The 27,864-nt window shown below is 43.0% G+C and overlaps 7 protein-coding genes and 1 long non-coding RNA gene across 11 annotated transcripts; 4 read left to right on the top strand and 4 right to left on the bottom strand.

Annotated features, from left to right (window-relative positions):
• Positions 1-214: 214 nt before the first annotated feature.
• mettl5 (methyltransferase 5, N6-adenosine) lies at positions 215-1,934 on the top strand. 2 transcript variants are annotated; one of them, XM_057054489.1, is made up of 7 exons: positions 215-428; positions 504-618; positions 714-898; positions 991-1,073; positions 1,318-1,369; positions 1,438-1,487; positions 1,823-1,934. In XM_057054489.1, the coding sequence occupies exons 1-7, from the start codon at positions 329-331 to the stop codon at positions 1,862-1,864; spliced, it is 627 nt and encodes a 208-aa protein (XP_056910469.1). In that variant the 5' UTR covers positions 215-328; the 3' UTR covers positions 1,865-1,934. The 2 variants fall into 2 exon arrangements, with proteins under 2 accessions (XP_056910469.1, XP_056910478.1); XM_057054498.1 differs by having other exon boundaries at positions 215-441.
• Positions 925-6,263, bottom strand: ssb (small RNA binding exonuclease protection factor La). Its single transcript, XM_057054478.1, has 12 exons — positions 5,814-6,263; positions 4,877-4,940; positions 4,694-4,797; positions 4,243-4,417; positions 4,009-4,116; positions 3,813-3,916; positions 3,529-3,600; positions 3,406-3,448; positions 2,795-2,935; positions 2,528-2,711; positions 2,125-2,244; positions 925-2,033 (listed from the first exon to the last, which is right to left on the bottom strand). Exons 2-12 carry the CDS (start codon positions 4,934-4,936, stop codon positions 1,954-1,956), a joined length of 1,191 nt encoding a protein of 396 aa, XP_056910458.1. The 5' UTR covers positions 4,937-4,940; positions 5,814-6,263; the 3' UTR covers positions 925-1,953.
• Positions 6,264-6,789: 526 nt separating this feature from the next.
• Positions 6,790-9,419, bottom strand: klhl23 (kelch-like family member 23). Its single transcript, XM_057054430.1, has 4 exons — positions 8,994-9,419; positions 7,639-8,865; positions 7,227-7,379; positions 6,790-7,160 (listed from the first exon to the last, which is right to left on the bottom strand). Exons 2-4 carry the CDS (start codon positions 8,861-8,863, stop codon positions 6,850-6,852), a joined length of 1,689 nt encoding a protein of 562 aa, XP_056910410.1. The 5' UTR covers positions 8,864-8,865; positions 8,994-9,419; the 3' UTR covers positions 6,790-6,849.
• Positions 9,420-9,809: 390 nt separating this feature from the next.
• On the bottom strand, positions 9,810-14,373 carry phgdh (phosphoglycerate dehydrogenase). Its single transcript, XM_057054465.1, has 12 exons — positions 14,150-14,373; positions 13,068-13,219; positions 12,926-12,991; positions 12,798-12,852; positions 12,527-12,625; positions 12,313-12,445; positions 11,943-12,091; positions 11,705-11,857; positions 11,008-11,146; positions 10,782-10,906; positions 10,481-10,700; positions 9,810-10,239 (listed from the first exon to the last, which is right to left on the bottom strand). Exons 1-12 carry the CDS (start codon positions 14,285-14,287, stop codon positions 10,085-10,087), a joined length of 1,584 nt encoding a protein of 527 aa, XP_056910445.1. The 5' UTR covers positions 14,288-14,373; the 3' UTR covers positions 9,810-10,084.
• A 120-nt stretch (positions 14,374-14,493) lies between these two features.
• Positions 14,494-18,202, top strand: cfap210 (cilia and flagella associated protein 210). Of its 2 annotated transcripts, XM_057054443.1 has the most exons (9): positions 14,494-15,419; positions 15,681-15,880; positions 15,967-16,140; positions 16,219-16,424; positions 16,489-16,645; positions 16,718-16,857; positions 16,935-17,127; positions 17,206-17,370; positions 17,436-18,202. In XM_057054443.1, exons 1-9 carry the CDS (start codon positions 15,371-15,373, stop codon positions 17,778-17,780), a joined length of 1,629 nt encoding a protein of 542 aa, XP_056910423.1. In that variant the 5' UTR covers positions 14,494-15,370; the 3' UTR covers positions 17,781-18,202. The 2 variants fall into 2 exon arrangements, with proteins under 2 accessions (XP_056910423.1, XP_056910432.1); XM_057054452.1 differs by lacking the exon at positions 15,967-16,140.
• Positions 17,897-22,867, bottom strand: ppig (peptidylprolyl isomerase G (cyclophilin G)). Of its 2 annotated transcripts, none has more exons than XM_057054396.1 (13): positions 22,696-22,867; positions 22,145-22,228; positions 21,707-21,781; positions 21,507-21,614; positions 21,095-21,139; positions 20,921-21,008; positions 20,807-20,836; positions 20,572-20,711; positions 20,331-20,499; positions 20,085-20,255; positions 19,921-20,011; positions 19,693-19,832; positions 17,897-19,500 (listed from the first exon to the last, which is right to left on the bottom strand). In XM_057054396.1, the coding sequence occupies exons 2-13, from the start codon at positions 22,203-22,205 to the stop codon at positions 18,570-18,572; spliced, it is 2,049 nt and encodes a 682-aa protein (XP_056910376.1). In that variant the 5' UTR covers positions 22,206-22,228; positions 22,696-22,867; the 3' UTR covers positions 17,897-18,569. The 2 variants fall into 2 exon arrangements, with proteins under 2 accessions (XP_056910376.1, XP_056910386.1); XM_057054406.1 differs by having other exon boundaries at positions 22,691-22,837.
• On the top strand, positions 19,444-20,346 carry LOC130537586 (uncharacterized). Its single transcript, XR_008953650.1, has 2 exons — positions 19,444-19,521; positions 19,626-20,346. It is a non-coding gene; the product is annotated as an uncharacterized LOC130537586 (long non-coding RNA).
• A 183-nt stretch (positions 22,868-23,050) lies between the features above and the next one.
• fastkd1 (FAST kinase domains 1) lies at positions 23,051-27,803 on the top strand. The gene is made up of 15 exons (XM_057054384.1): positions 23,051-23,379; positions 23,478-23,942; positions 24,028-24,096; positions 24,181-24,306; positions 24,393-24,791; positions 24,898-25,008; positions 25,207-25,338; positions 25,425-25,911; positions 26,008-26,122; positions 26,191-26,319; positions 26,405-26,536; positions 26,613-26,720; positions 26,956-27,100; positions 27,329-27,443; positions 27,520-27,803. Exons 2-15 carry the CDS (start codon positions 23,608-23,610, stop codon positions 27,613-27,615), a joined length of 2,499 nt encoding a protein of 832 aa, XP_056910364.1. The 5' UTR covers positions 23,051-23,379; positions 23,478-23,607; the 3' UTR covers positions 27,616-27,803.
• Positions 27,804-27,864: the final 61 nt, after the last annotated feature.

Below are 27,864 nucleotides of genomic sequence, written 5' to 3'. Positions count from 1 at the left end.
ACATACAAGAAAATTCATTTGCTATAATTCCTTGCCCTTTGTGGAAGACCGGTGTCTTTCTGTTTGGTGTTTTTATTTCTGTCTTTTTGTTCAATTCATGTTTTATTGTATATTATCAAACTGTAAAGGTGGTTGACATGTGCCATCTGCGAATGGTCAGTATAATGCAAGTGGAACATTTGACGTTACAGCTGTGAAAGCCGGATCATTTTGGCTGATGCACACAACATGACGGAAATCGCGCGGTCTTGGGTCTTGTTTATACATTTCAGCTAAAATCGGCCCGGGCTGTCACACAATAAAAAGCATAAGTGATTATTATATAAGAATGAAATTAAAAGAATTGGAGAGTTGCTTACAGCAAGTGGACGTCTTTGAAGAGCCCAAAATTCTCTTTGAGCAATATCCAACCAGTCCTCACATTGCTGGTGATGACCACAGGTGAACATACAGTAGTTTTTATGTTCCCTACGTTTAATAACGCTGTGATTTTCTCCCCCCAGCATGCATGCTCTATACCATCCAGAGTACGTTTGATGATATTAAAGGTAAAGTTGTAGCCGATCTGGGATGTGGCTGTGGAGTCCTAAGCATCGGAGCTGCGATTCTTGGTGCGGGGTAAGAACGTCTGTCATTCCAATATTTGCAGGCATATTGACAGTTTTTTTGTTTTGTTTTTGCTAACGTCCTTTCCGTTTCCTCGTCGCTTTCAGCTTCTGTGTGGGTTTTGATATTGACGATGACGCCCTTGAAATATTTAGGAGCAATGCCGAAGAGTTTGAGATTTCTAACGTCGATCTGGTCCAAAGTGACCTCTGCTCTCTGCAGCCAGAAGCTTATGCACACAAGTTTGACACGGTTATTATGAATCCGCCTTTTGGTACAAAGCACAATCAAGGTGAGGAGAGCACAGTACAAACGAACTCGCTGAAATTAGTATTTAATAGTATTGATTCTTCCTTGTAGTGTCTAAAGTTTTCTTCATTTAAGGTATGGACATGAAGTTTCTGCGAACAGCTTTAACAATGGCCCAGACTGCAGTGTACTCGCTTCATAAAACATCAACTCGAGAAGTGAGTTCAATTTCATTAACTTAGCATTTGCCATTGAAATGGAGCTGAAAATAATTTAATGTTTTTCTGGAATAAGGGATGCTTTAAGACTTCCCAGTCATCACTATCATTATATTTGTGTTGTCAACCTGTCAATTTGCTTAAGTTTATGTTGCATTCGACCACACGTTAAATTCAAACACAGCATAGCAAATCTACAGTATGTATCTAAAAGGAATTCAAGCGATTTCATGTCTGATTACAGCACATACAAAAGAAAGCTAATGACTGGGGAGTAAAGATGGAAGTAATAGCAGGCAAGTACACAGTATAAGACTTTAACATATAAAACAACCATCAGACACTGACTATGAAACCTTTGCAGAGCTCAGATATGATTTACCAGCATCTTACAAGTTCCACAAAAAGAAATCGGTAAGCTAATACACACCTTACTTGTCCTGGTCAAAATCAACAGTGAACTTTTATACATTTTTATAAATGTTTTATTTTCTATTCACATATGCAAACGTAAAAATAGCAAAGCACATGTTCTCACTTCAATGTAGTCAATAAAGTGACGGATTCTGTCACAGTTCCAACAAAACAATGACAATTTGGGTGAAATTAAAATGACTTCCAGAGCAGGTATGTTGATCAGGATGTTACTTTAACAAAAGTACTGAGGGAAAAAGTAATGGATGCAAAATAAGAGCAATATGCAGAGACTTGATAGCACAAAACTGATAAGTAATTTTTTCCCCCTCTAGGTTGACATAGAGGTCGACTTCATACGGTTCTCACATACCTGACACTCTCCCTGGAATGGAATAACTCTGCATTTCCAATGTTTTCAATAAATGCTTAAAAAAAGAAAAGAAACCCTGTCAGGACCTTCTAACTAAGATCCATTTTCAGTTTTGGGGACCTTTGCTGCAGGCCCATCACCATCTTCAAGTTCTCTCTTGGGGGCTGTAGGCACTAAAGAAAAATGTGAATTTAAATGTTAACAATATTAGAGTTATATCTGACCTTCATACCAAAATTAGATACTGAAACACATTGAGCTCACCTTCATCTTCATCATCACTGTCAAATTTAGTCTTTTTGCCCTTGAACTGCGTTCCGCCATGATCTCTTCCTCCTCTTCCTCTTCGGCCTCCTCTTCCTCTACCACCTGATCGTCCTCTGCCTTGTTTTTACAGGGGATCACAAGATATATTCACAGCAGTGTATTTTTAAGATGTTTAACATTAGTTCATAAGGTAATTACACTCATCTTAAAACTTTGATTAGCTTTATAGGAACTAATTTGTTTAGTCACATGATTTCACCATTTGGTTTTGACTTTAAAAAGATGTGACAGAAGAGAAATGGTATGGACTCATTGCACTTAAAAAACAGCAAAGGTAAGTAAATAATTGTGGTGTAAATAATCTATATAGCTGAAATCCAGATCCAAATTTTCATTTTACCTCTGCCTTTATTCCTTTGCGTTTCCTGCTGAGCTTCAATTATCCTTTTCAGCGCCTCTTTTTCCTCATCTCCTTCCAATAACTGCCAGGTAACACTGCTGTCCTTGACCTTCAGTTCTCCTCCATTCGCCTCTTTGGCCTTATCAAATGCTTCTTTTGCATTGCAATCAAAAAGCAGGGCACCCTTGTGGAAGGCAAGAAATACTCCATTGAAAACCACATCACACCTCTGAACAGAGCAGTTCTTGAGTGGAAGCGTTTATTTACCTCTTTGGCCCCTCTCGTAAAATCAACCCACTTTATCTTTCCGTGTCCAGAGAACAATTCGTGGAAATCCTCTCTTGAAACATCTTCCAGTTCTCCTGAAAACTTTAACAAGCATCCAGTCTTTTCACCCAGAAGCATGTCCTGCAACAGAAAAACAAGTTGGATGTCACAAGTTGGTGAAAACTTGCCAGTTATGCAACAAGAGAAATAATTCCTATTAGTATAAGTATCCTGTATTGGTTAGAATTTAGATATTCATGTGAAATATATACAGGACCTTTAATAATCTTGACTGAAATTAAGCATTTGTTACCATATTTACTCTATGCTTTTTTCTCCAAACTAGTGTTATTTGACTGGTTAATTATGCCGTTTTCTCACTGCACAACACCTAAACGTCTACAAAATCTCTGTTCACAAGTCCAGAAGCTCTCTCCTTTACAAACATCTCAGTTGAGCAGTGGCGAATGACTGCTGACCCTAAAATCACATCTGCTGTTGGAAAGTGGCCGCCTGACACCAAATGTAAGTTCTAAAGTAACATGAGACATGTAGGCAAGGTAGTGAGCATTAAAAAGAAACCGGGCATCAGTTTACAACATGATTCTCACCATCGCCTTCTCTTCTGTGTCCTTCTGCTGCTGTTCTTTGTCTCTGGAAGAAAAAAAATTTGGTTAGTAACATTTTCCAAGATCTGTTTTTCCCAGACAAGAAATGTTTGCTTTTATACTCACTGTCGGTTTTTCGCTTTGTTCTCTGCTTTTAACTGTTTTCTCTCTTCGGCTTTCTTGGCATGATAATCTTCTCTGAAAGCACAAGAGCAGCGTTCAGCCGAAATAGAAGAGTTGGGCTGTTGTAGATGTAAATAACTAGAAATTTCAGTCCTCTAGTAATTTAAATGTGTAGAGATCATTTCTGCATTTTTTTCCAAAACTGAACAAGATTTTAAAAGACTGGCATTATCTTCTAATATTCATAACATTCAAAACTAAAAAATACTGATTAAAAGCACATGTACCTCGATAACACGAGCATCTCGTTATCTTTGTAAGATTTGATGTCTGATCGTTCCAGGAACTGCTTTGATGACTCCTCTGTGTCAAAGCAGATGAACACTGATCCCTACAAAGAAAACAATTCAGGACGTGTATGCAAAAATCCACCAAATAAAGGAATTAAAATACACAGAATTATCAAAGAGACGTTAAGTCTACCTTAAATTTCTTTTGTAGGGTTTTTCTCATCTGAATGTTTTCTATGTTTCCTTTTCCACTGAGCCATTCTTGAATCTCATCAAGGGTGCTTTCCAGGGGAAACCCTTTCTACATGACAACACACATGCATGACATATTTTAGCTTTTTACACCTAAAAAACTGACAATGCAATTATCAACAAGTTATTTGAAATGGAAATTACAATTTACTGGACAATAAATTAAAATACCTACAATGTATACAGATTTGTGTTTAAGAGCATCTTTGTAGTCATCATTGATTTCAGGTAAGGGTTTGTCTAGAGATCTTCTGATTTTGGTCTTGTCTTCACTAATTTCCAAAAGACCCGTCTTTGATTTCTGGAGAGCTGCAACAATGAAGCTGCTTTCTGTAGTTAAAGTCTTTAGTCTGAAAAGCAATAAAAGCACAGAGAATGAGAGAGCTGTAGTCAGACTAAGTCTGCAATCCTCAAAAACTGAGTTGGGCACCATTCACCAATCTGAATAAATTGCCTGAGCATATATTCTTCAGGGCAAGCAACCAGAGAACAGAGGTACTCACCTTTTCTATCATCTCAACACGATAAATATTCATATAATCAATTCGTGTCAGTCCTCTTTTAAAACACAGAGCAGCAAAGGACTAATTGCAAATAAACAATACACAAGGAAATAATGAACAAACCTGTTAAACTTGAGCATCGTCTCCAAAGTCACCCAGCCGTCATCAAGCTGTATTTGTTCTTTCAGAAACTTGTCTCTTGGAAGATTATGATCTCCAAAGTAGTACTAGATAGAACCGATAGAACAGTTGTTTAGAATGGAAATTAGGTTTTCATCAAATAATGCAGAGGGGACTTAGCATTACCTCAATTTGCCGTACGACTTTCATTTCAGTTGGAGACATGTCTTCTCGATTTTCTGCCATGATTCTTCAATGAAAGACATAAATATCACACAGCAGAAATCATTCATTTAGGGCTTTGATTGTTGTAGTCAATATCCCATGTTTAAACATGAGATGTTTCATGTTTTAATAACACAAATTTAACCATTCAATGTTATATTAAGACTCACTGTCCAAGAAGATGCAAGAGTGAGAATGCTGCAGAACCTCAGCAAACTCTGACAGTCTGGACCGTAAATTGCACTTGATAAAACAATTTGTTCTTAGTTTCCCTCTGATGACTTTAATAATGATACTACTAATAATAATAGTCTATTTATGGCTCCACGCCGCTTGGTCACAATTTAAAGAAACTGCGCGTGCGAGCCTGGTTTTTGGCCCTTCCGTGCGTTCCCTTCATGCACGTGCCTGCACTGGTCTTACTACTCTGTAGAGAAAATCTATGCGCACCACTAGCTAAAGCGCCATTTCACTTCAGTTACAGGTTAAAACGTATGTGCAGATCTGATTTCGTAAAAGATAATCGTGTTAAATTTAAGGATTTGGTTAAAGGCGTCAGCATGTGAACAAAATAGATCAGTAAAACGTTTATTTTCCCCATGTTGCCTTTAGCCTGTTAGCTAAACAGCTAACGTAGCTCTGCTCACTCTAACGCCAAGTCAGCCACCTCATTTAGGCTCATGTTGTCTTATTATTGTAAATGATATTCACTTGACTACGTAACACTTTTATATCCAAGCACTGCTGCCTTATAACAATTATTTTTGCTCAATTCAAGCCAAAGCTCATTCAAACATTTTGGAAAACTGACTGCGGTCGTTTCTTTTTAATCAGTACAACAAATCCCGGAAAGAATTTCAATAAGTCGTCCTATATCACCTTAAATAACTCTACTTACAATAGGTTTACAATGAAGTGGTCGGAGTAGTTTTAGTTTTTTCAGACGCAGTGTCCAGCTTCAGCCTCCACGTTGTGATGTCGCCGTGCGTGGAGCTACGGAACCTCCCGAGGACCAAAAGAGTTCACCCAAACGCGAACACATTGACTATTTGAGATTCTGAATGTGAGCTGGCAAAATAAGCATAATTATCAAAACAGTGAGAAATCTGTGGATGTACAAGCATCTCAATGTTGTTGTCCACATTCCAGGGACACAACTGCCACCACATTGTCTGCAGAAACATGTCCATGTGCTGTCATTTATATTTTCTCAACTGTTTTATCACATTTTCCCTTCAGTGGGGAGCAAGAGAATAAGAATTCAGATGCTCTGAATTTAGCATTTTTAAAGATGAAAATTACACTTTAAGAACTAGGCTTCCTACACAATGGTTGAAAAAAATATACTGGTGTCACTGTCTAGATCATTTTAGACCCAACTGTATGAGTCTATTAATAAAGCAGTGCACTGCTTTCATGGAGTATTCTTTATATATTTTTAAAAGCATTAATTAGAAATGTCAAAAAGAACTATTGATGTGTGAATTTAGAAATATTCAACAAAATGGACCAAATTTGATGCGACTATTACAAGAATGTAACAATGTTATAAACAAGTTACCTAGATAATAACCATTTAAATACATCAGATTGTAATTATTATTAAAGCTATAGAATTATGATTTGAAGATGAATGGAGAAAAAAATCTAATCATTTGTCAGCTGAAAATGTAAAAAATGTATTATTATTTTGAGTAGCCTGCAGTCAGATAGATGGATAGATGGATGGATGGATGGATGGATGGATGGATGGATGGATGGATGGATGGATGGATGGCCCTGTGAGGCCCCTGAGTATTGGCTTATTCCACATTCACAGTGTTATTGTTGTTGCAACAGCTCAGGACAAAGAACGTCTGACACATGGAAGGTCCTCGGGTCACTAACTGTTTTCTTTGGTACTCAATAACGTGATTCAGGATAAAACGTTCACGCTAAACACTGAAAACACAAACACATCCATGTGACCTAGTCGGACTGGGCAAAGTCCCCACAATCTCCCATGAGTCCAGCTGAGGGTCATACTTCTCAATGCTCTGCAGATAAGTCCCTTTGGAGTAAGAGTAACCCCCCGTGACGTAAATGCAACCGTTGATGACCACGGCTCCACACTCCATCCTCCTCTCCTTCATCACAGATATGGTCCTCCACTCGTCACTGACTGTGTTGTAGCAGTCCGCAACAGTGGTCTGTCCGCCCACTAAATACAACATATTCTCCAGGGATACTGAACACAGACCGTACTCTGGAAAATAAAATATTACAATTCAGAATGTAGTCCTGCTATTATTTTATTATTTCATTTCCTCACCTGGATGGGGGGTTGTTGTGATGACACTCCACTCGTTGACGTCTGGCCTATAGACCTGGACGGTCTCATAAGTGCAGTTTCCTCTGTACCCGTAATGACCACCGGTCACGTAGATTTTGTCATTCATCACACAGGCAGTCGCGTTTCCAACACCTTTAAAAGACAACCAAAGTTTGTTTTGACCCAATACTCACCCCCAAAAATGCAACAGCATCAGTATATGTATTATATGAATAATAGGTAAACAGTGAAATATTCATCAATGAAATATTCCAAAAACAAGTTGCTATTTAGTTATAGTGTATATTAGACTGTTGTAAGGAGTAAATAGCAATCAATATAATGCATTAGAGTGCCAGATTTTGAGTGCTTTTTGAGGTTTATATCAATCATCACTTTATATCATGTATACCTTGAATCATTTTGGCTGTAGAGAACCATTTCTTTTTCAGTGGATCATAAAATTCTGTTGCTTGTTCGGGAGCACCTCCTCTGTAGCCTCCAATGGCATAAATGCATCCATGCATGGCCACAGAACAGTGGTAGTACCTCGCTGTGATCATGGGACAAGCCTCTGTCCATTCATCATAGTCACAGTTATAAACCGAGACTGTGTCCAGAGCTTCGACTGTGTTGGTCCTGTAGCCACCAGTGACATAGATCTTGGCTCCCAGGAGTGTGACGCTGTAACTCTCTCTTGCATGATCAGGCATGTCTTTCCCTTGCACCCACGTGTTGCTGACAGGCTCCCATATGTGAACCTCGCACAGCGGGTGCCAGTAGTACCCACCGATCACATACATGCTGGAAGACATTTTTCTGTTCACAGACACATTCTTGCCATTGGATCTTAAAGCTTGACTCATTAGAGATTTAAACTTTCCTTCACTGCTCAAGATACGCTGTCTGTGCACATCTAAAGTAGCTTTGAAGTAGATCTCATCCAGTTCCATATGGATAGAGTGCAGTAAATCTGCAGCATGATGCACACGGTTATCCAAGTCATGAGTTATCCACTTGTCTACAGCGTCTACCAACACGTCGTCCCTCTGCACACTGAAGCTCGCAGCCAAAAGAGATTTCATCTGGTCACAGTGCAGCTCCAGGAACTCCTCCTGCTGCAGGAGATCTGGGAACCTGTTCAGCATCATCCTGCGGGCCTCCCTCTCCAAGCTGCAACAGAGGTGCAGGTGAGCAAAGGCGTGCATGCCGAGACAGTTGTCCACATCCAAGAGCCGGACGAGAAACTCCTCGCATGCACGTTTCACAGCAATAAACTGCAGGAGGTCTGCAGCCTCCAGGAGGCTCTGCACCGTGCCCTCCGTGATGCGCACCTGAGCGGTGTACACATAGTCCACCAGCGCTCCCAGAACCTCGGGGTCCACCCCAGAGAGTTTGATGACGCTGTTGGATCTCTCCTTCATGTCAGCTGTGAACATGACTTTGAAATAGGAGCTGTGGGCAGACAGCAGCGCCCTGTGGCAGTGAAGCACCTGTCCGGATTCGCCACATTGGAGAGTAACGTCGGTAAACAAACCGCTGACGTAGAATTGCCTCAAGGCGCACAGGAGCTCTGCTGCGTGCCCCTCGTCACAGAAATCATACGTGTAGCCCTCATCCTGCTGGTGTGACATCATATCTGGAGATACACATAAACACGGTCAGCTGTGGTTGCAAATCCAACGGTCACAATGATACGACACTGCCAATGTCGCTGCCTGGACCATTTCATTCATACAGACAAATCTGTGAGGAATTCCTACTCACATTATATTCTGTTTCCATCAATTCCACGAACAGATAAACGCCGACCTTCCCGGTGTCCTCTCTGTGAAAGTCCTTCTCCAAAAGGAGCCTCTATTTAGCTCACGCAGGCAGTCCTATCCTATTTTGGTATTTGTGCGCATGCAGCGGCCACCCCCGTCCTCCCCTCCTCTGGCACGCTCGAGTGTCCACCAGTAGGTCCTTGACAAAAGCAAGCCAACAATCGAGAGGTCTCATTTTCCTCCAGGACGCTAAATATAACCGTCCATGCGCGCGTCCCGGTGGTGCGCTCACGGACCGTGAAGGAAGGGGGCACAAACCGATGCCTCCAACCGACATCGCACTGACAGCACAACACGGGGCTCAGGCGCTCTCTATTCATGTTTTTGTCCCCATTCTTTTCGTTGCCATGGTATTCGGAGCCCACTTCCAGTGTGTGACCGAGGCTTTACCCTAATCCCAACGGGGATTAACTGCGCCATGCACAATATTCATTCCTGCAGAGTCTCGGATATGACTGAATAAGTGATGTGCACATCATCCTACAGGAACAGAAAGTAACTAATTACTCATACCCGAGTAAGCATTAGTATTTTTCAAAGTTTTGTAAATTACCGAAAGCAGGTCGGCAATTAAAAATTCACAAACCTAACACTTGTGACCAGAGTGGTCAGTAGACACGTGACTGAACTGGCTCCACTGGATTGACTCTTATTTCTGTCCTTACAGAACTGCACTTCTATTAAAATATTAAAGCATATAAACTCCAAATAACAAATGTCAAAAATGTAAAAGATTTCAGTAACAAAAAATAGAACATTTTAATTGCACTTCCAAATAATGAACTTTATTTTTTGCTACATAAAAATGTTAAAGAATCTCAACAGTAAACAAACTTGTTTCTACCAATTTGATTCAAAGTGCATGTTAAGCAAACACCAAAGTATTATCAAAATGCAAGTATTAAACACTAAATGATGACTTCTAAACAAGCATTTAGTAGAAAATTTCAACAGACTAAATGACTCGTTATTGTGGTCTGATTTCAGTCACTGACAGAACGTTACAGCTTATCAGGTTAGTGTTGATGCCACTCAAATGCTGAGCTGCGCGGCGTTTTCAACCAAAGGCTTTAAGGTGCTGAGGTCCGGGAGGAGAGACGATACCCCCACGCAGTACCACAGGTCGCCGTTGTGGTCCATGGGAGCGCTGAAAGACTCGATCACCACCCCGGCTGTGGACAGCAGTCCTGAGCAGAGAACAGTCAAGAAACAGTGTGAGAATAAAATGATATCCTTTTGAAAAAGAAAGCCTCATCTCAGGCAGAATGTAGGTTCCTATTTTGTTATGGCTCTAATATAATTGGAAACCTGTAAGAGTCTCTGAAGGGACAGATAAATCCGATTTATCCACAACATTTTCCTTTTAAGACAGACTCTGTCAGTCCCAGTATAGCTTTTCACCAGAGGATGATTACATCAAATTCTTACCCGCAACTGAGGACAGAAGTTGGGGGTTTGCAGGGGCCTTGAAGAAGAGCAGGCTTCCAGCTAGAGACACAGGTTGTCTGAAAACACTGCCACACAGCTCCAGTAGGACAGGCACGCCCCCCTGAACAGCGCCAATGGCCTTGTAGCTGCCGCTGCTGGTCACAACCTCCACGCGGCACACATCAAACGCCCCTTCGGCCTCGCAGTGGCTCTGGCTTACCTGAAGAGTGGATTCACATGTAAGGTTTTTTTTAAAAATCAAACACTCGTCACCATTGTTTATGAAAACTTGCTGAAGTACCTTGATTCCCGCTTCCTTGGAGAGGCTCAGTACATTGATGAGATTTGGGGAACAGCCATCATGCTTCAGCAGCCCGACCAACACTGATGAGCTTAGGTAGCTGGTGGAGGTCTTCATGGAATCCCCTGGTTAAAAAAAAAAAAAATAAATAAAACCCTCTGTGCATGAGCGCCTGCTGTTTCAAAAAGGCACCACTAGAGGGGGCCAAAGCTCACAGCAGTTCTACCTAGAGTCGTGATTTGAACGGAGCTGAGAGGTTTATTGGAGGTCGTGCAGGCCTGCAGCAAAGCTCCAACTGCCTCTCCCAGTCGGATCAGCTGGTGAGATTCTTCAGTGAATGTGCTGACCAGAATCTGAGCATTTACCTGCAAAGAAGAGTCACTGGAATAAATCTTTGCTCTTTAAGGATGAATGCAGCTTAAAGCTGCTCTACAGATCCCCAGTGTCCTTTATCAGCAATATAAAATGCAGATTCCTTTTTGAATTACTCGAGCGGGTTGGGCTGATTTTCATGTCCGAACATGTTTTTTTTCCTGAATGATCATTGTGATTGTGGCAACAACAGTTGGCACTGCTGAATTTATTTTACAAGATAAGATTTCTAATGCCATCACAACTTGTAAACACAATTTTTGTTGTTTAAAATCAGGATGCTTACATTAAATAACGTTAAAGCAGATTTAATGAGACAGCAGAGAACTGCATTCATCATTTATTGAAACTTGTGGAACTTTCTTGGACTTCAGGACCGATTAGCCGTGTGCTTCAGTAAATCTGCACTTTACACCTTTGTGTTTTTTTTTTATCCCAACACAAGGAGGAAAACTGTTGCGTTACTAGGGTACAGAAGAGGTGGATGACCGATGGTCTGACGATCGCCTGACAGACAACTACTTCCCGTCACAGCGTTTAGAGAGACTTACTGCTCCGATCAGCTTCCTGCCATTCACCATGTCCACCATCTGAAGGGCGATGTCCTCCCCACAACGAGCCTGGGCCTCCTTGGTGCTGGCCCCCAGGTGAGGACAGCTGATGACATTGGGATGCTCCACCAGCGCGCGGTCTTTTGGAGGCTCCTGCGGCCGCGAACAGTGAGACTCAGACAGCCGATTAAACAAATGAGCCGATTTGTGCTGCGTCGCAGCGGCCCGGGAGGCTTACCTCTACAAACACATCCAGCCCAGCTCCTCCACACTGCCCCGACTCTAGCGCTCTGAGCAGAGCGGCCTCGTCGATGATGCCTCCTCGTGCACAATTTACCACTTTCACGCCTTTCTTGCATTTGGCGAAAGACTCGTCATTAAGCAGACCTTGAAGAAAAATGGAAACTCTACTAAGAGAAACATCTCGGCAAACACGGCCACACAAACAAGTGCACCCGACGGAGTTTTCCAAAATGGCTGATGTCTCATGCGCTCCAGATGTGTGCAAGCTGAAGGAGCTGCGAGGATGCAGCTACACGTGGTAAACAGATGATTATCAATGCGGATGTAATAACGATTGTATAATTAGGAGAGTCTGTGACGCTGACCTACAGTAGAGGGCATCAGTGGAGTGTGAACGGTGATATAATCACACTGAGGCCAGAGCTCCTCCAGAGGCATCTGCTCCACCCCCCAGCTGGCCGACACCTGGGGAGGAGTGATGGGGTCGTATCCGATAGTCTGAAGGGGCAAGAGACCCGTCATTAATGTCGACTGAGGCGAAGAGACGGCAAACGTAAGCGCATAGATCCGTTGACCTACCCTCATTCCAAATGACTGCATTCGGGATGCAACTTCCTTCCCAATCCTTCCCAGTCCAACTATTCCGAGCACCTTCCCAAAAAGCTCTGAACCCATGAACTGGAAAATTAGAAACAAAACAATGACCCCCCCGACACTGCAATCCAGAAATGACACAGACACACACACGCGCACACACTGGTGCCATATCTGATTAGTGATCAGTGACCGAGCAGTTAACTGCGCAACAACGAGCGCTCCGATCCTCCAGACAGGAAAACGGAACGCTCACCTTTTTGCGATCCCAGTTGCCTTGTTTCATCGAGATGACGGCCTGGGGCACGTTTCTGAAATCAGAATCATAGCAAATGTAATGTTGCGCCACTTTAAAGGTTCAGTAGGGATGAAAGCTCGTTTCACCTGGAGAGGCTGATCAGCAGGGCGCAGGTCAGCTCCGCGGCGCTGATGGTGTTCCCGCTCGGTGTGCTGCAATGACAGGTCGCCGTTTACAGGAGGAATGTTGCCCCCCAATCCCATCCTTGTGCAGCAACTGGAAACTTACTTCATGACAATTATCCCCTTTTTGGTAGCAGCATCAACGTCAACGTTGTCCACACCGGTCCCAGCTCTCCCGATGATTTTCAGATTGTCGGCAGCGCCGATGACGTCGGCCGTGACCTTTGTTGCAGATCTGACCACCAGGCCGTCATAGTTCTGCATCGGAATCACGGGGATTCGTTACAACGAGGGATCCAAATTGGATTTTACCCTCATGTGTGACTCGGATTTGTCATCCTAAATTAAACACATACAGTTGCTACAGCAGGAATTCATCTGTCTCCCCTTCACCACCAGATCAGCTTCAGGGGAACTTTTGTCGTTTTAAATCATTCTTGTGGGTTAAAAGTGAAATAAATGGTGTGAAATGCAAATTGGCAAGTCTAACTTCCAAACTTTGTATTTGTAATCTCCTGCAATCTCCAACAGAATCAAAGAGGATCAGTCCAGGAATTAATCCCAATGATCCTTCGAGGTTTTATGGTATCAACAAACTTTGATTTTCACGGTGTTGAATTAAATCTGGATTATTTCCAGTTCTAGCTGTGGCCAATAATAATCTAAATGAGTTTACGTTTTAATACAAAGGTTGTTTTTCTTTTTTGTGGTCACAGATGGAGGCATTTGTGCATGTGGCCTTCTGAGATCTTCATTTGTGATCAAACCTCTTTCATGGGATTAAACGTGTTATTGTTACTGACACGCGGGCGATAAACGAAACGTCATTCTCTGCACGTCAGGGCGCGTCACGGATGCCCGCTGACACGTTTGCAGAGCTGGCGAGGCCTCCGGGTGTTGCTCTGCGGGACATGTGGCCCCCATGACAGGCAGCAGAGGCAAAAGGATGGACGCGTTGCATCAGCTAGGGGCGGCGCTCGCTCCAGTTTTCACACGAACGGCTGAGAACCGGAGGAGGGAGCGTGAAATAAGGTGCGCGGTGCACGGATCGAACCCGTGCATGAAGGTAGACGCCGCCGCTGAGGTTTGAAACGACGTCACCTGATCGCCGATGCAGTTTGAGACGCGTAACTTTGGTGACAAAAGCCTTGTGTAAGGCAGAACCCTTGGCAAAAGAGCACAGCTCACCTTGATTTCCGCGATCAGTTCATCTTTCTTCATGTTTTGTTTCTCCGTCACTCGGATGCCATTTTCCTCCAGAATGCTCTTGCAGCGCGGGTCCACGCTTTCACTGATCAGGACAGATTTGATGGCGATGGGAGCCATGTTGGCCGTGGCTACTTCTGCTGATGAATGGCTGAAGTGACGTTTTTTTCTCTGATCTGATGGTTTGGAGGAGTTATCACAAATTTGAGACAGCCCCTTGAGAAGTAGCCCCGCCCCTCTGCCGTTCTGACGTAACGGACGCCGTTTATACTGGGACCAGTTCAAACAAAAGACCAAACCATTTGGATGTGATTACCAGGGTGTCTGACGCAGAATTCAGCGCTCCAGAGGCGAAAAACCAAGAGTCTGAGTTCAAATAGAACCATTCTGCGTTTATGAAGCTTTTTTTCCAATAAATTAATATATTTTTTCATATTTAAATTGAAGTCGACCTAAAGCCACAAGTCCAAAAGAGACTTTTGAGCATTTGGTACTTTCTAATTGTAGTTTATTAACATTTTTGCTTTGACCTTCATTCATGTTTATGACAGCCTTTTACTTTTTATCTAAAAGAATCAGCAAGTTGTGGCTTAATCATTTTAAACCACAACTCTCATATTTATATTAACTACAGTCAACTACTCTATGTTACAAATAATCACATGACTATGTGTGCTTATACATTCTTCTATCATTCATTGCAAAATATTCTGACACGTTTGATGCTCCACTTTATGTTGTTCTTAGGGTTAGGGTTAATTTGTAAAATTATTAAGACACAAGAGGGAAAAGTTGTACCCACCGATTATTTATTTAGAAGGAAGCAGACAAATATAAGAGGTTTTTGGCAGAGCTTTTGCATAAAGATTATCACACCTGAAATATTAAAACAGGTATTTCTACATGATGGTGTCTTTTCTAGGCGTCTCCAGCATTATTGGTCATCTGCCCGTTTGCTCAGGAGCTCTGATAGTCTTTGTTAACCCAATAACATTTAAAAGTTTAAATTTTACATTTTTATTTAAGAGTTTAAATTTTCCACATGTAGCGCCCTCTTCTGTCAAGCAGTGGCAAAGCATCCGACTGGTTGCCTGGTTCCCACTAAACAAAAACGGGCCGTCTGTCCTGGCTGGAACTTGGTAGAAAGTTGAAATAGTTTCATCTGGTTGTTGCATCTTTAACTGGGGCGAGACAATCCAAAACATGGAAACAGAGGTTCAACACGGGCGAAGAAAAACCTCCCGTAAGAAAGGTGAGATCATTAAAATAACACTTTAGGTGATGTTCATGACTGGCATGGCATTTGGTAGTTGGTGTAACCTGAAGAATAAAACGCTTAATGCAATTTTATTCTTTTAATCCTCCTCCACTTCCATCCAAACCCTTCCTAAACTACTGAAACCTCCAATTTTTCAGCCAAAAATGACTGTTTTGCACTAATAAACATCCACGTAGTGATTGATAGCTTTTCTTTTAACAAGTTGATGAAATAACCTTCATTTTTGTGCTTTAGTTGATGACGCCAGCGGGATGTTTCAGTTTCCAGACCTCCGACAGGTTACAGTGTTATCCAAGGCTGAATGGCAGAGGATCCAACGTGAGCTGGACCGACACAACCCTGAAAAGGAGCGAAGGACAGAGGAGGCCAAAGAGAGGGAGGTTCTCCATCAGCAGTCGGTGGAGGTGGTGAAGCAGTGGTCCAACACCATCGCTGTGAGAGGCTTTCACTTTAAAACTACAACTCAGTCAAAAAGGCCCCACAGGCCACATTAGTGAGGCTGCACATTTGATTATTAAAGGGCCAACGGCAGAAAAAGCTGGAGGCGAAGAAGATACGGGATGAGGTTGAAGAGGAGAAGAGGAAACAGATTGACCGAGAGGAGGCCAAATTTCAGGCGCAGAAGCGGAAAGAGGCGGTCGAGAAAGCCAAAACTCAGCTGTACTATCAGAGCGACCATGTTAGAGGCTTACATGTGGGTGTGGCATCACACCGTCACTCATGAGTGATGCGTTTGGGGTCGTGACCTGGCGTTATTGTTGCCCCCACACAGAGCGCACTCCTGCTGACAGAGGTGCTGAAGGAGAGAGAGGCTCAGATTGACCTGAAGGAGCGCATCAAGAACACCACCAGGGACGTGGAGAAGCAATTTCTGGATGTGATGAAGACCAGGGAGGATGAGGCACAGAGGCAGGAGGAGGAGAGAGCACTCCAGAGGAAGATGGTGACCCAGGCTGTGGCAGAAGACCTGAGAAAACAGTGAGAAAACACTATTTTCTTCAACCCACTTCCAGTCTTTCAAGTTGTTGATTTCCTTTTTCAGGATTGGGGAAAACAAGGTGCTGAAGGAGCAGCAGAAGGTAGAAAGCAAGAGAGAGGGAGAGGAAATCCAACAGCTTACAGAGCTCTACCAGTGGGAGCAAAGGATGGAGAGAGAGAGACAAGTGAAGCAGAAGAAAGATCTAATGCAAGCTCACGTGGTAGGATCCAAACAGGGTAATGAATCTGTGGAGGGGACAGTTACAGTATAACCGTCCCGGCTGTGTTTACAGGAACACGTCGCTAATAGAGACAGCGTGAGAGCTACGGAGGAGGAGAAACAGAAGACTGAAGAGGAAAGGAGGACTCTTTTCCTCTCTGCTAAAGAAAAAATGATGAAGCTACGCAAAGACCGAGAAACGGAGCTGCTCAGGTACGAACCAGCACGGCACAGACGAGAGTCGTGCACGGGGGTCCATTGATTTTACTGCCCAGTTTTTTTGGATCCAGAGAAGCCCGGAAGCTCAGAGAAGGCATCATGAAGGACCTGACAGTCGCACAGCAGGAGCAGTGGGTCAGTGAGGAGCAGAGGATCGTGAAGGCGGTGGCGGAGCAGGAGGCAAAACAGGCCCAGCAGTGGTGGGAAGAGGAGGAGAGGCGGGCCACGATGCTGAGGGCCATCAGGGAGCACCGAGAACTCACGGTACCAATACAGCGTCATGCCATGATGGTAAACACTCCAGTTGACAAGATAGAAAAGTCTTGCTTGTTTTAAAATCAGAGACAAGAGAAGGAGCAGAGACAGCGAGCAGCAAAGCAGACGGCAAAGGATGAACTTGAAGCCAAGAGAGAGGCCGACAGGATATTTAAAGAGAAGCAGCGATCAAAGGCTCTTCAGATCAAAGAGGACAGAATTCATTTACAAGGCTTCAACGCCACTCAGACGGTAGCCTCGATTCTTAGACGTCACTTTTAAGCGATACTCGTGCTCATCTCTGTCCTCAAACCCAGGCGGAGAAAAGCGCCCAGAGGGAGGTGCTCAGAAAAGGGGAGCAGGAGCTGGAAAAGATGAACGCGGAGCTGATGGCCCAGGAGGCGCGGCAGTTCCACCAGTATTCCCAGCAGGTCATCCGCACAGCGGCGGCGGGTCAGCGAAACATCATCCCCCTCTGCAAAGCGGCGAGGGAAGCGTTCGGAGGAGGCTTTGACCCCGCCTGCAGCGGGATCAGACCGGTTTACCTGGTTCAGGACCAGAGCGGCGCTCAGATGCCCCAGTACGTCTCCGAGGACGTCAAAAAACTCAACCAGGCCGTAGATATTCAAGCTGAAAAGAAGAGACTGGGCTTCACCTGGTGATCAAGGTTCCACAATACTGCTGAATCAGCAGCAACATGTTGTGACTCGTCATTCCTTCGCATCACGTCAGCATTCATTTCAAATGAAAGATGGGCAGCATTGATTAGAGCGTGAGATGTTCTGAAGGTTCTGTGGTTTATTAGAAAGGTTTCTGATCTCATCTCCAGGTGATTTACAGAGCATAACAGTTTCTGCCTGACATCCAACACACACAAACTGGTCTGCCGACCCATGAAATCAGCAATAATTCACAACCGCAGGAAACTGGACAGGACAGGTCAGAGCACGTGGGTAGAGTTCTGGCTTTTAAAAGTATTTTCAGCTGAAGGTCACAGCAGCAACGGTTTTCAAACCAACTACCACAAAACAGTTTCTATAAATCCTGATTTGGAAGATGAGACATTAAATCACAAAGAACAAAACCTTTTTCTTCTTCTTTAATCTTAATATAAAAAGGGAAATTTGTTTACCATTTTTGTGGTGAAGACAAAGATCAAATCCCATTTCCCTGCATAAATCACAGGATTCACCTGGATTCACTTGACACTCGGACAGAAATGGGATTTTCCTTCTCTAAACTCACCTTTGTTACAACAATGCACTTAGAAAACATTTCCATTTTGATTGATCACTAAAAACAAGTCTACGCTGCATCGGCCAAAGCTCGGCTGACTTGTGAAAGACTTCACAGAACGATGAGTATGAGAAATTCCCCTTCTAGATGAACTTCAGCATTGGTACATGCTGGAGCAATGAAAGGCAAACTTCTGTGTTTGTAGCTTCAGGATATCAGTCACTGTCAGAGCTGGAGCTGGATCTGGATCTGGATCTCTTCCTTTCTTTGCCTTTTGTACCGTCTGGCCTGGCGGGACTCCGTCGGTCTCTGGACGTGCTGTTCCCCCGGCTCCTTCTGGAATCTGGGCTCCTGCGGCTCCTTTTTCTCTTGTCCCCGTCGCTGTCTGAGCTTCTCCGTCTTCTTTGGGTTGTGCTTCCTCTGTCCCTTCTGTGAGATGACCGATCTTTGCTGTGGTCCCTTCTGTTGCTCCGACTTCTGGACCGCCTGCTTCTCTGTGAATCTCTGGCCCTGTTTCTGTCTCCACTCCTCGTTCGATGTTCCTTCTCCCTGGAAGTTCCCCGCCTCTTACGCTCCCTGTCGCTGCTGTGCCGCTTTTCTCGGCTGCGTTCTCTGCCTCTCTCTCTGCTCTTTTCTCGTTTTTCCTCAGTCTCCTTTGATAGAGTAGGTGTATCCTTGTTCATGCTTGCAGATCTGGGTCCATCTTTTGAGGTTCCTTCCTTGCTTTGGGACTTTGACCTGCTTTTCTCCCTGTTTCTTCCTTTGGCTTCCTCTCTATGCTTTTTATCAGAGTCGGGGCCTTTGTTTCGCTCTTTGCTGTGGTCGGTCTCAACCTCTTCTTTTCTTTTGTCATCTTGGGTTTTGCTCCTTGAGCGACCTCTTCTTCCATCACTTTTATGCTTGTGAGACTTGTCTCTGCTTTTTGACCTCCTGCTTTTTTCTCGGCTTTTGCTGCGGCTTTGGGATTTATTGCCCTTCTTTGACTTGTGTTTGCTTTCCTTTTCATCTTCTTTGCTTCTGGATCTACGGGAGCGAGATTTCTTGTCTTTTTTCCCCTCAGCTGAGTGATCCTGTTTAGTGTCAGAGGACCGTCTCTCTCGCCTTTGCCCTTTATCTTCTTCCTCCTTATCGTCATTCATGTCCCCTCTTAAAAGAAAGAAGTGGCAGGTTAACACCAAAACAACATAAATGAAACAGCTACAATTATAATACAATTATTTTTAGAACCATAACTGATGGTGATTATCTTATATACCAGTCACTTCAGAAAGAAAAGCTCTAATCTGACAGACTTAAATGGTGTCTCCACATACACGCCACAAAATGAGTCATGTTTACCTGTCCCCCTTAATCCAGCGCTCTCCAGTGACAGCTCTCATTCTCTGACGCCGAATTTCCTGACGCCAGCGTGGAGGGGTTTCACTGCTCCGAAAGCGGTCTCTGGACCTCGAACGAGACCGTGATGGAGTTCGATACCACTGGGCGGGAGAAAAATCAGATAAAGAACCAGTGTCACTGTTGTGATGATGACAGAGTGAATTCCTGGAGAAGATGAGGGCTACATACCCTCTGACCCCTGCCTTTAATCTTCCTCCCAGACCTTGTAATTACCAGGCGTCGCTGATATCCGGTCTGAGAATTATACATCGAGCGAGAACTACAAGAACAACACATATAATCATTATTTTTTGGAAACATTTTGGACATTGACCAGGTTAGTCACAACCAACCTCTCTCTTTGCCTCTCGTCTTTGGTCTGCTGATCCTGTTCAGCCTGCTGAAACAGAGGGCTCCTCCGCATGAGGAATCGGTTTTCTGGGATGGGTGGAATTTCTTCAGGACGTACTGTAGATGTAACCACCTCCTCTTGTTCTTTCATTTCAGGACTTTCTGCCTGTGGCCTACAAATATACAATAATTTGAATGAAAGTGACAGCTTCAGGGCGCAGCTGCCAATGTTAATAAAATAGAGCTACCTTTTCTTCTCCTTTTTCTTTTTCTGTTTTTTGGTCTTCTTTTTCTTCTTCTTCTTAGATTCCTTCTCTGATTCTTCAGATTCAGAGGATGAATCTGATGAGCTTTCAGAATCGCTGGAGCTGCTGGAACTAGACGTTTCTCGCGCTCTCTCTTTTTTAGCTTTCTTTGCTGTAAATAAAAGCTCCAGTCCATCAAATCTAAAATTTATTTGTCGGCGCTAAATGTTTTCCACAAACAAACCTTTAGATTTAGGGATCAGTTCTCCACAGTTCAAAACCTTGACCTCAGCATAGGGTCTGCTGTTAGCATCCGTTTTCTGATTCTCTATGGTTTGAATGACCTCTTGGCCAGAGATCACCTGACCAAAAACCACATGGACACTAAGAAAAACACAATTGTTGAGTCCAAACAAACTGCAGAGATTTGTCACTATATAAACAGAATTTACATTCCAATGCATTTATGTAGCACGTACCCATCCAGATGTGGAGAAGGTTTTGTGGTTCTGAAAGGTCACAAGTGTTAAAATTAGAAAACTGTTTTACACTCATACAAATGCCATAAATCCAGGAAGAGAAACGATACTTACACGAAAAACTGTGATCCATTTGTATCTTTGCCTCTATTGGCCATTGACAGCAGGTACTCCTTATTGTGCTTAACAGCAAAGCTTTCATCTGAAAGAAAAGGCTAAGATTGTACATCCATCCTCACGCCAACCTCTGGCACAGATAAGCAACTGCTCTGATAATGGCGTCTTTACCTTCAAAAAAGCCTCCATAGATGGATTCGCCTCCTCTTCCATTACCTGTGCAGGAATCAACAAGACATCAGTCAAACAAGGTGCTGAACATAGAAATTGTGGTACAGCATGAACATTTTTCCTGTACAGAGACTGGACTTCACCACCATGTGACCCGGCAGACAAAGGGGAAGCACCCAAAGTGAAACTAGGTGAACGACCCTACCAACGACTCTCAGATGACTGCCCAGATTAGCATGCTAATGGTCCACAAGGGCTATATTTTCAAGCTCTGCCCTCAGTGAGTTTAGAACTGAAGAAGTCTTCTGGAGAGAAGGCAAAAGGTCTACAAGACAAACCCTAACAAATCCAGTCGACACAGAGATCTTACTTGGAGAATAGGTTTGTCCAACATGGCCACTTAATTACTCACCTTCACTGAAGTCTCCTCCTTGAATCATGAAGTCTTTCACAATTCGATGGAACAAGCATCCTTTGTAGTGCAGGGGCATCTGGGTTCCCTTCCCAATGCCTCGCTCACCTGACAGAAAGCAAATTGTTTAACAATATTAAAATCATGAACAAATGTAAGACGTTTTACAGCCTGTTATTTGGAGAAAATATCTTGTTCACCTGTGCAGAGGCACCGGAAGTTTTCACAAGTTTTAGGACAGAAATCTGAGAAGAGTTCGACCACAACTCTGCCAACTTTGAGATGAGGAAAAGAGGACAAAATAAACAGTGTTAGTGATTGAATTTAGTATTTAAAAAAAAGGAAATTACATTTAACTAACATCTACCTGCAGATTTCTTGATAGGAATGTATATATGTAGAATATGTAAAATGATACATCCAGTCCCATTCTGTGTTTTTTGATTAAACTTACTCTATATATATATTTTTGAAGTAAAGTATGTAAAATTAAAGATCTTTTTTAACACTTCAAAAATCAAAACAATACTTTAGCGCATGATATGTTGATTGTGTCTGGGCTTTAATTTGGTTAATTCTCTTACATAAGCAACAAGATAATGTGTATTATTGTTGTTTAATGCCAGTTTATCCCTTACCGAGCACATTACTGATTCCGATGTCAAAGAAGCATCGGGGACGTTGAACCTTGATCCCCATGATCACCTCTGTGGATCAAATGCCTGAAGCAAACCACAAACAGCCCGCAGATTACTAAAATATCTAGTACACTTAATAGGTTTTACTTGCATGAGTTGATACATGTGGCTAAACTAAAGACGAAAACAATCAGTGAAGTGAAGTAAAAGGTTGGTAGTTCCGATTCGTATCCAATACGCACGCTAGCAGAGCAGGTTTGGAATCTCATATGAATTAAAAGGTAGAATCTGTGGCCAAGTTCTTGTGCAACCTGCAATAGTATCCAGCTCACAGACCGACCGAACACAGACTCGTTAATTATCGTTAATTCCATTCAAACACGTTCGGTTCCATCTTTAACTCTGACGCGAGGCCTGGCGTTAGCAAGTTAGCAACCTGGCTTTCGCCAAATGTGTCTAATATGGCGCTTAGAAAGCTTTAGCAGGGTAATTTCTGCATATTGACCACATAACTCCACTCTAAATGTGATGTTCACAGCGACATACTTCACCTGAGGATCCAATGATATCACTTAATCGAATCGATTTCACAAACGATGAAAATCAAGTTTCATTCAGTGTTGAACTAGAATTTTCTAAAGATGGCGCCGCTCAGACGTCAAAATTTCAACGGGCACGTAGTCGGTGGGTTAATTTTTGCCCTGATCAAGGCTTGTAAGGTGCAAAAATCTCTGTCTAAACGTACCCTTTTAACGTTATCTTGAAAATTTTGCTAAGCGAAGTTAATTTTAGGATTAAAATATGAATATATTTAATGCATATAAAGTTTAAACGGCTTCTTAACGTTTTAGAACAGCTCAGGGCACAGGCACTGAAAGATCTACATTCGGGGTAAAAAATTGGCCTAACGCGTCACTGAATACGGAAGTGAAACACTGAGGCGCATATGTTTGGCAATTTTGACTTTGAAAATTGTCATCTAAATAATGCGCTAATATTGTCTTAGCTTTTAAGAGATTTACACTCTTGAGAAACAATTTAAACGTGAGTTTATAGGGTTACTCTGGGTTTCTTCAAATGTTTTCTATGTGTTTTTACTGGCTCCACGTGAGAGCTGTGTTACCCAACGGAACATACCCATATTGGCCACCGGTATGTCTACACAATTTGGGTTAAAATCAAGCAAGGGAGATCTCTGAGTTAATGTTTGCAAGGTGAAACCAACAGAACCCGAGGTCAGTTTATTATTTTCATCTAAATTGTCATAAAATATCATCTGACATTTCTAACCAAGCATAGTAATGTCTCTTTTTTTGTATTCTTTAAATGACAGGTTCTTTTACCACATTCAGATCCGTTGGTTTGGTCCAACCTTCCAAAGTTGCTTTGACGTTGGGATGAGCAATTATGCTGGGATACCAATAACTCCCTTTTTATAATAATTTGCCCCAAGGTCTGTGGTGATGTTTCGGTTCCGTTTTGTTCAATCCTGTCTTCGGAGGCTTCTCCATGGGGGTACAGTGACCCGGGACCCGGTTTTGCAGCAACTCCGTATGTGCGTCGCTGAAGAGCAGGTGTTTGATGTTGTTGGAAAAAACACTGCAAAGCTCACAGTAGATCATGTCGGCCGGGCTGTGGGAATGCTCTGGCAGTTTCAGAAAGAGAAACCACAAATGCTCCGAACTGTCGAGCTCATCAACAGCCACCCTCAGTTTCTAACTCTTCGGGTGTTGGCTGAAAACAAAATTACTCACATGGATAACTTGATGTTGGTCGACATACTTTACAGCTTCCTCAGGTACAATCGTACACAAGCCTTGTTAAATTGCTATGTGGTTTTTAGGATTCCTCTGATATAATGTTGTGTTTTTTTCCATCATCAGGTTGAATGTGGAACCACATGACTCTCTTGTTCAGCAGTTGGTATCAGAAGCATGGCTGCGAATAGACCGGTATGATTGATACATTGTTTGGTGGGCACGTTCTGAAGTTTGCGTTATTCGGACATAAAAATGCATTTATTTCTTTCTTTCCAGGTTACCAATGACATCATTGTCCAAGTTTGCAATCTGTCTAAGTGATCAGCACCTCCAGCACAGCACTCTAATGGGCCACATCACCAGCATTATTGATCAGATGTTGCCGTCCATCCATGATGTTAGGTTCGTCATGAAACCACCGGTCACATTAACATACCAGAAACCTGTCATGTCCTCCCTGTTTACCTTTTGTGGTCATGTTTTCTCAGAATCCTCTCGACTCTCATGATCAGCGTGTCTTCTCTGGTGTCTGTGCGGCTTCGTGATGCCCTCATTGACAGAGCAGGTCATCTTCTGGACACCATAGACGTCTCCAATTACAACAGCCCCCGGAGATTGGTGCAATTCCTGCGCAACATCAAGCACAGTCACCGTCCTTTGCTGGAAAAGTGCAATAAGATCCTTTTGTACCACATTCCCAGGATGGATGCAGAAAATATTTGTATCATCATGGGGCTTTATCAGTCCCTGCAGTTCAACAACTGCGACTTCATGCTGGCGGCGAGACAAAGACTTACAGAATTGGTCGATTCAAGCACCGACCCTTTCTCCTTTACAAAACTGTTTGTGGGTCTGGGTCCTATGGCCAGTCAGGAGACCAAAGAACGGTTTGTAGCATCATGCCATCGACATCTCGTCTGTGAACCCCTGAGTCAGGAAATGTGAACTTTCCCGAGTCACATAAGTGGCTAATTTGGTTGCACTGTTTTGCAGGTTGGAGAATACTGCCCTCCTATTGGCCGATGAGCTCAATGCGCAGCAGGCTCTAGCTATAGCTGAAACTCTAGAGGAGATTCAGAGCAGGAATTTGAGCTTACTGAACAAGTGAGTCATGTTGTCTCTATTGTGAAATCTGCAAGATTTCAATGTTTGGAGCCATTTCAGTCATATAAATGATTCGTCCTTCTGATGCATCTTGGTGATATGTCTTGATACCTCAAGCAACAGTTACTGAACATCATTGGGTCAAATCAGTTTAGCATCGCAGCATGTTATGATTTCATAGTTTTTTGTTTTTTCTAGGATTGCATCAGTCATTAAAAGGAATCTTCATGTCTACAAGCCAGTGGAGGTGGCCAGAATCACCCAAGCTCTTTTTCTGTTGCAATACCAAAACCCTGAACTCTTTGCCAAACTAAGAAACACTCTGGTTACGTAAGTGTGAATTTCAATTCAACCATCCCTTCTTTTTTTTCAAACCTTCATTGAATAAATCTGACTGACGGTGTTTCATCTTGCAGTTTTTTGCGGAGCAGCATCTTCCCCTATGAAGTGTCCATGTTGACCCGCGTCCTGTCCCTGCTGCCCAGCCCGCGGCTTGACGAGACTCTACTCTCCCGCATGGAAGCCGTAGCGCCCCAGTGCACTCTCAGTGATCTCAACTCCTTTTCTTTTGTCATCAGCAAGTGGGTGCGCAACGACTCCTCCTTTGCCCACAACACTCCCAGCAAATACGTGCATTTGCTCCAGGTCTTGAACCGCTGCGGATGCGAGAGGCTGCACACGGCCGACCGGCTGGACTTGCTGCTGGAGGAGCTAAAGTACATTTCAGGAGAGTGGTTTGAGGAGATGTTGGTCAGCGAGGTGATGGCCACACTGCAGAGGATGATGGATCAGATAAACTGGACCAATGTAGTAGAACTGGCTTACTTTCTAACCAAGATAAATCAGCACTGCCCTCCTCTGCTGGACCAAATCGCCAGCGTGGCTATTAAAGACATTGAGAAGGTGCTTGAAGTTTACTGTGTGTTTCTGACAGGTGATATACCTGCAGCATTGCATATCTGTAAATGTTAATGTTATTTTCCTCGTGATCCTTTGAAGATTCACCCCTCGGCAACATACGCCATGCTGCTGCCCTTCTCTGTCCTGAATTATGATCCTGCCCAAGCAGACGAGTTGTATGACGTATGCATTCAGCATATCATTCCTCATATCAGTAAGTTGATCAGAGAACACTTTCCTTTTGTAAATCCAGCATCGCATTGATGAACCTTGCCTATGCAGGCTCTTTTGATCCTCATCTGCTGGTTTTCCTGGCCTACTCTTTGGCTTTGGCCGATTACTTCCCTGAGGAGCTCGTCAGAACGATCTTCAGTATTGACTTTTTGGGAAAGCTTGATGCCCAGCTAGAAAGTAGGTCTCTGTTTTGTCTATATCTGTCTTGACAAAAGGAAAGAATAGTATTACAGAGTGTGTATGGTCTCCCTGATTCTTAAAGCCTTACCTGATGCCCTCAACATGCGGACCAGACTCCGCCTCATGGAGCTGAACCGTGCAGTGTGTCTCGAGTGTCCAGAGTTCCAGGTGCCTTGGTTTCACGAGCGGTACTGCCAGTATTTCACGAAAAAAGGTCTTCAAAAAAGTCCCTTGATAAACTATTCATTTTAAAGAGAAGTTTATTGTATAATAAAGCTGTTTTTGGTTAGGATCTGGCAGTCCTGCACAGCAACAGATCCACAAATTACTGTCTGATGTTCTTGGTGGCTACAACTGTGTTCGAGTAGAGGGTACCACGCCGTACTCTTACACCATCGGTGAGTGCTATTTCAACATTTATTTGATGATGTTTTATATTTAACTAAGTTTAAGATTATTTTATGTGTGAACTGCTAAACCCATTAAAAAAGACATTTGTAGAGTATTTTTACTCTAGTTGGTACCCTCTGATCTGGAGAGAACCAGCTAGTGCTAATACCAAAACAGAAACGTAAGCAGAAAGGGTTTCTGACTGTTTTTTAGAGAACTGTATATTATGTGACGTGTTTCCAGATTTTGAATGCATCCTGGATGCACATATGCAGCCGCTACCATTCAGTGAACCTGCCACACTGCAGATCTCCAACAGAGGAAAGGTTCACTGGGCAACAAATTCAATGGAAAGAGTCAAGGAGGATCTGCCTCCTGGAGCCCAGCGGTATGTGTAGCATGATTATATGACCATAAGCATTGTAGACTATAAAATGATATCGTGCCACAATCTGCATTTTCCCCCCAGTTTCCATGTTCAAAAATCAGATTTTTCAATTATTTCTTCAACAGGAGTTTATATACATACACAAGACCACCTAAACAATTTGTCTACTAATGAATTAGAATGCTGAATGAAATATACTTAATATTCTGTTTTGAACTCTGCCCCAAGAGTTGCTATCGACTTCCTGGACTCAAAGTGCTTCTGTAAGAACTCCCACCACATAAAAGGTGAAACCCTGATGAGAAAGAGACACCTTGAAATTCTGGGGTATCGCGTGGTTCAGGTGAGGAAAGCATCATTTCGAAAGCACAGGTCGTAACATGTGCCATAGAAAGCAAAATAACATTTGTTTTTAACAGATCCCTCACTTTGAATGGAACTCTATGGAGTTGTCGACACAGGACGCCTGGAAGGAATATTTAAAGAGGAAATTATTTAAAGAGGTTTCTCCTTGAAGGATGAATTTATGGAAGAATGAATGTAACGTTAAGTGCAGACTAAGGGTTTTCAAATGTAGTACACAAGTGCTCCTTATTTTTAGCCATTGCAGTGAGGTGATGTGAATCTACCTCCATCATGTTAAGAAAATATTTGCTCTGTGCTTTCATATTAAAATGAATATTTTTATGGAAAAAATATAGAACTTTGGTGTCTTTTGTGTCTTTCATCCACTGTTACTCCAATCAACTAACAAGTTTAAAAAC

The sequence above is a fragment of the Takifugu flavidus genome, chromosome 1, assembly GCF_003711565.1.
Source record: "Takifugu flavidus isolate HTHZ2018 chromosome 1, ASM371156v2, whole genome shotgun sequence".
Taxonomy (NCBI): Eukaryota; Metazoa; Chordata; class Actinopteri; order Tetraodontiformes; family Tetraodontidae; genus Takifugu; species Takifugu flavidus.
The sequence above is the reverse complement of the archived record's forward strand: the minus strand, read 5'-3'. Positions and strand labels throughout refer to the sequence as shown.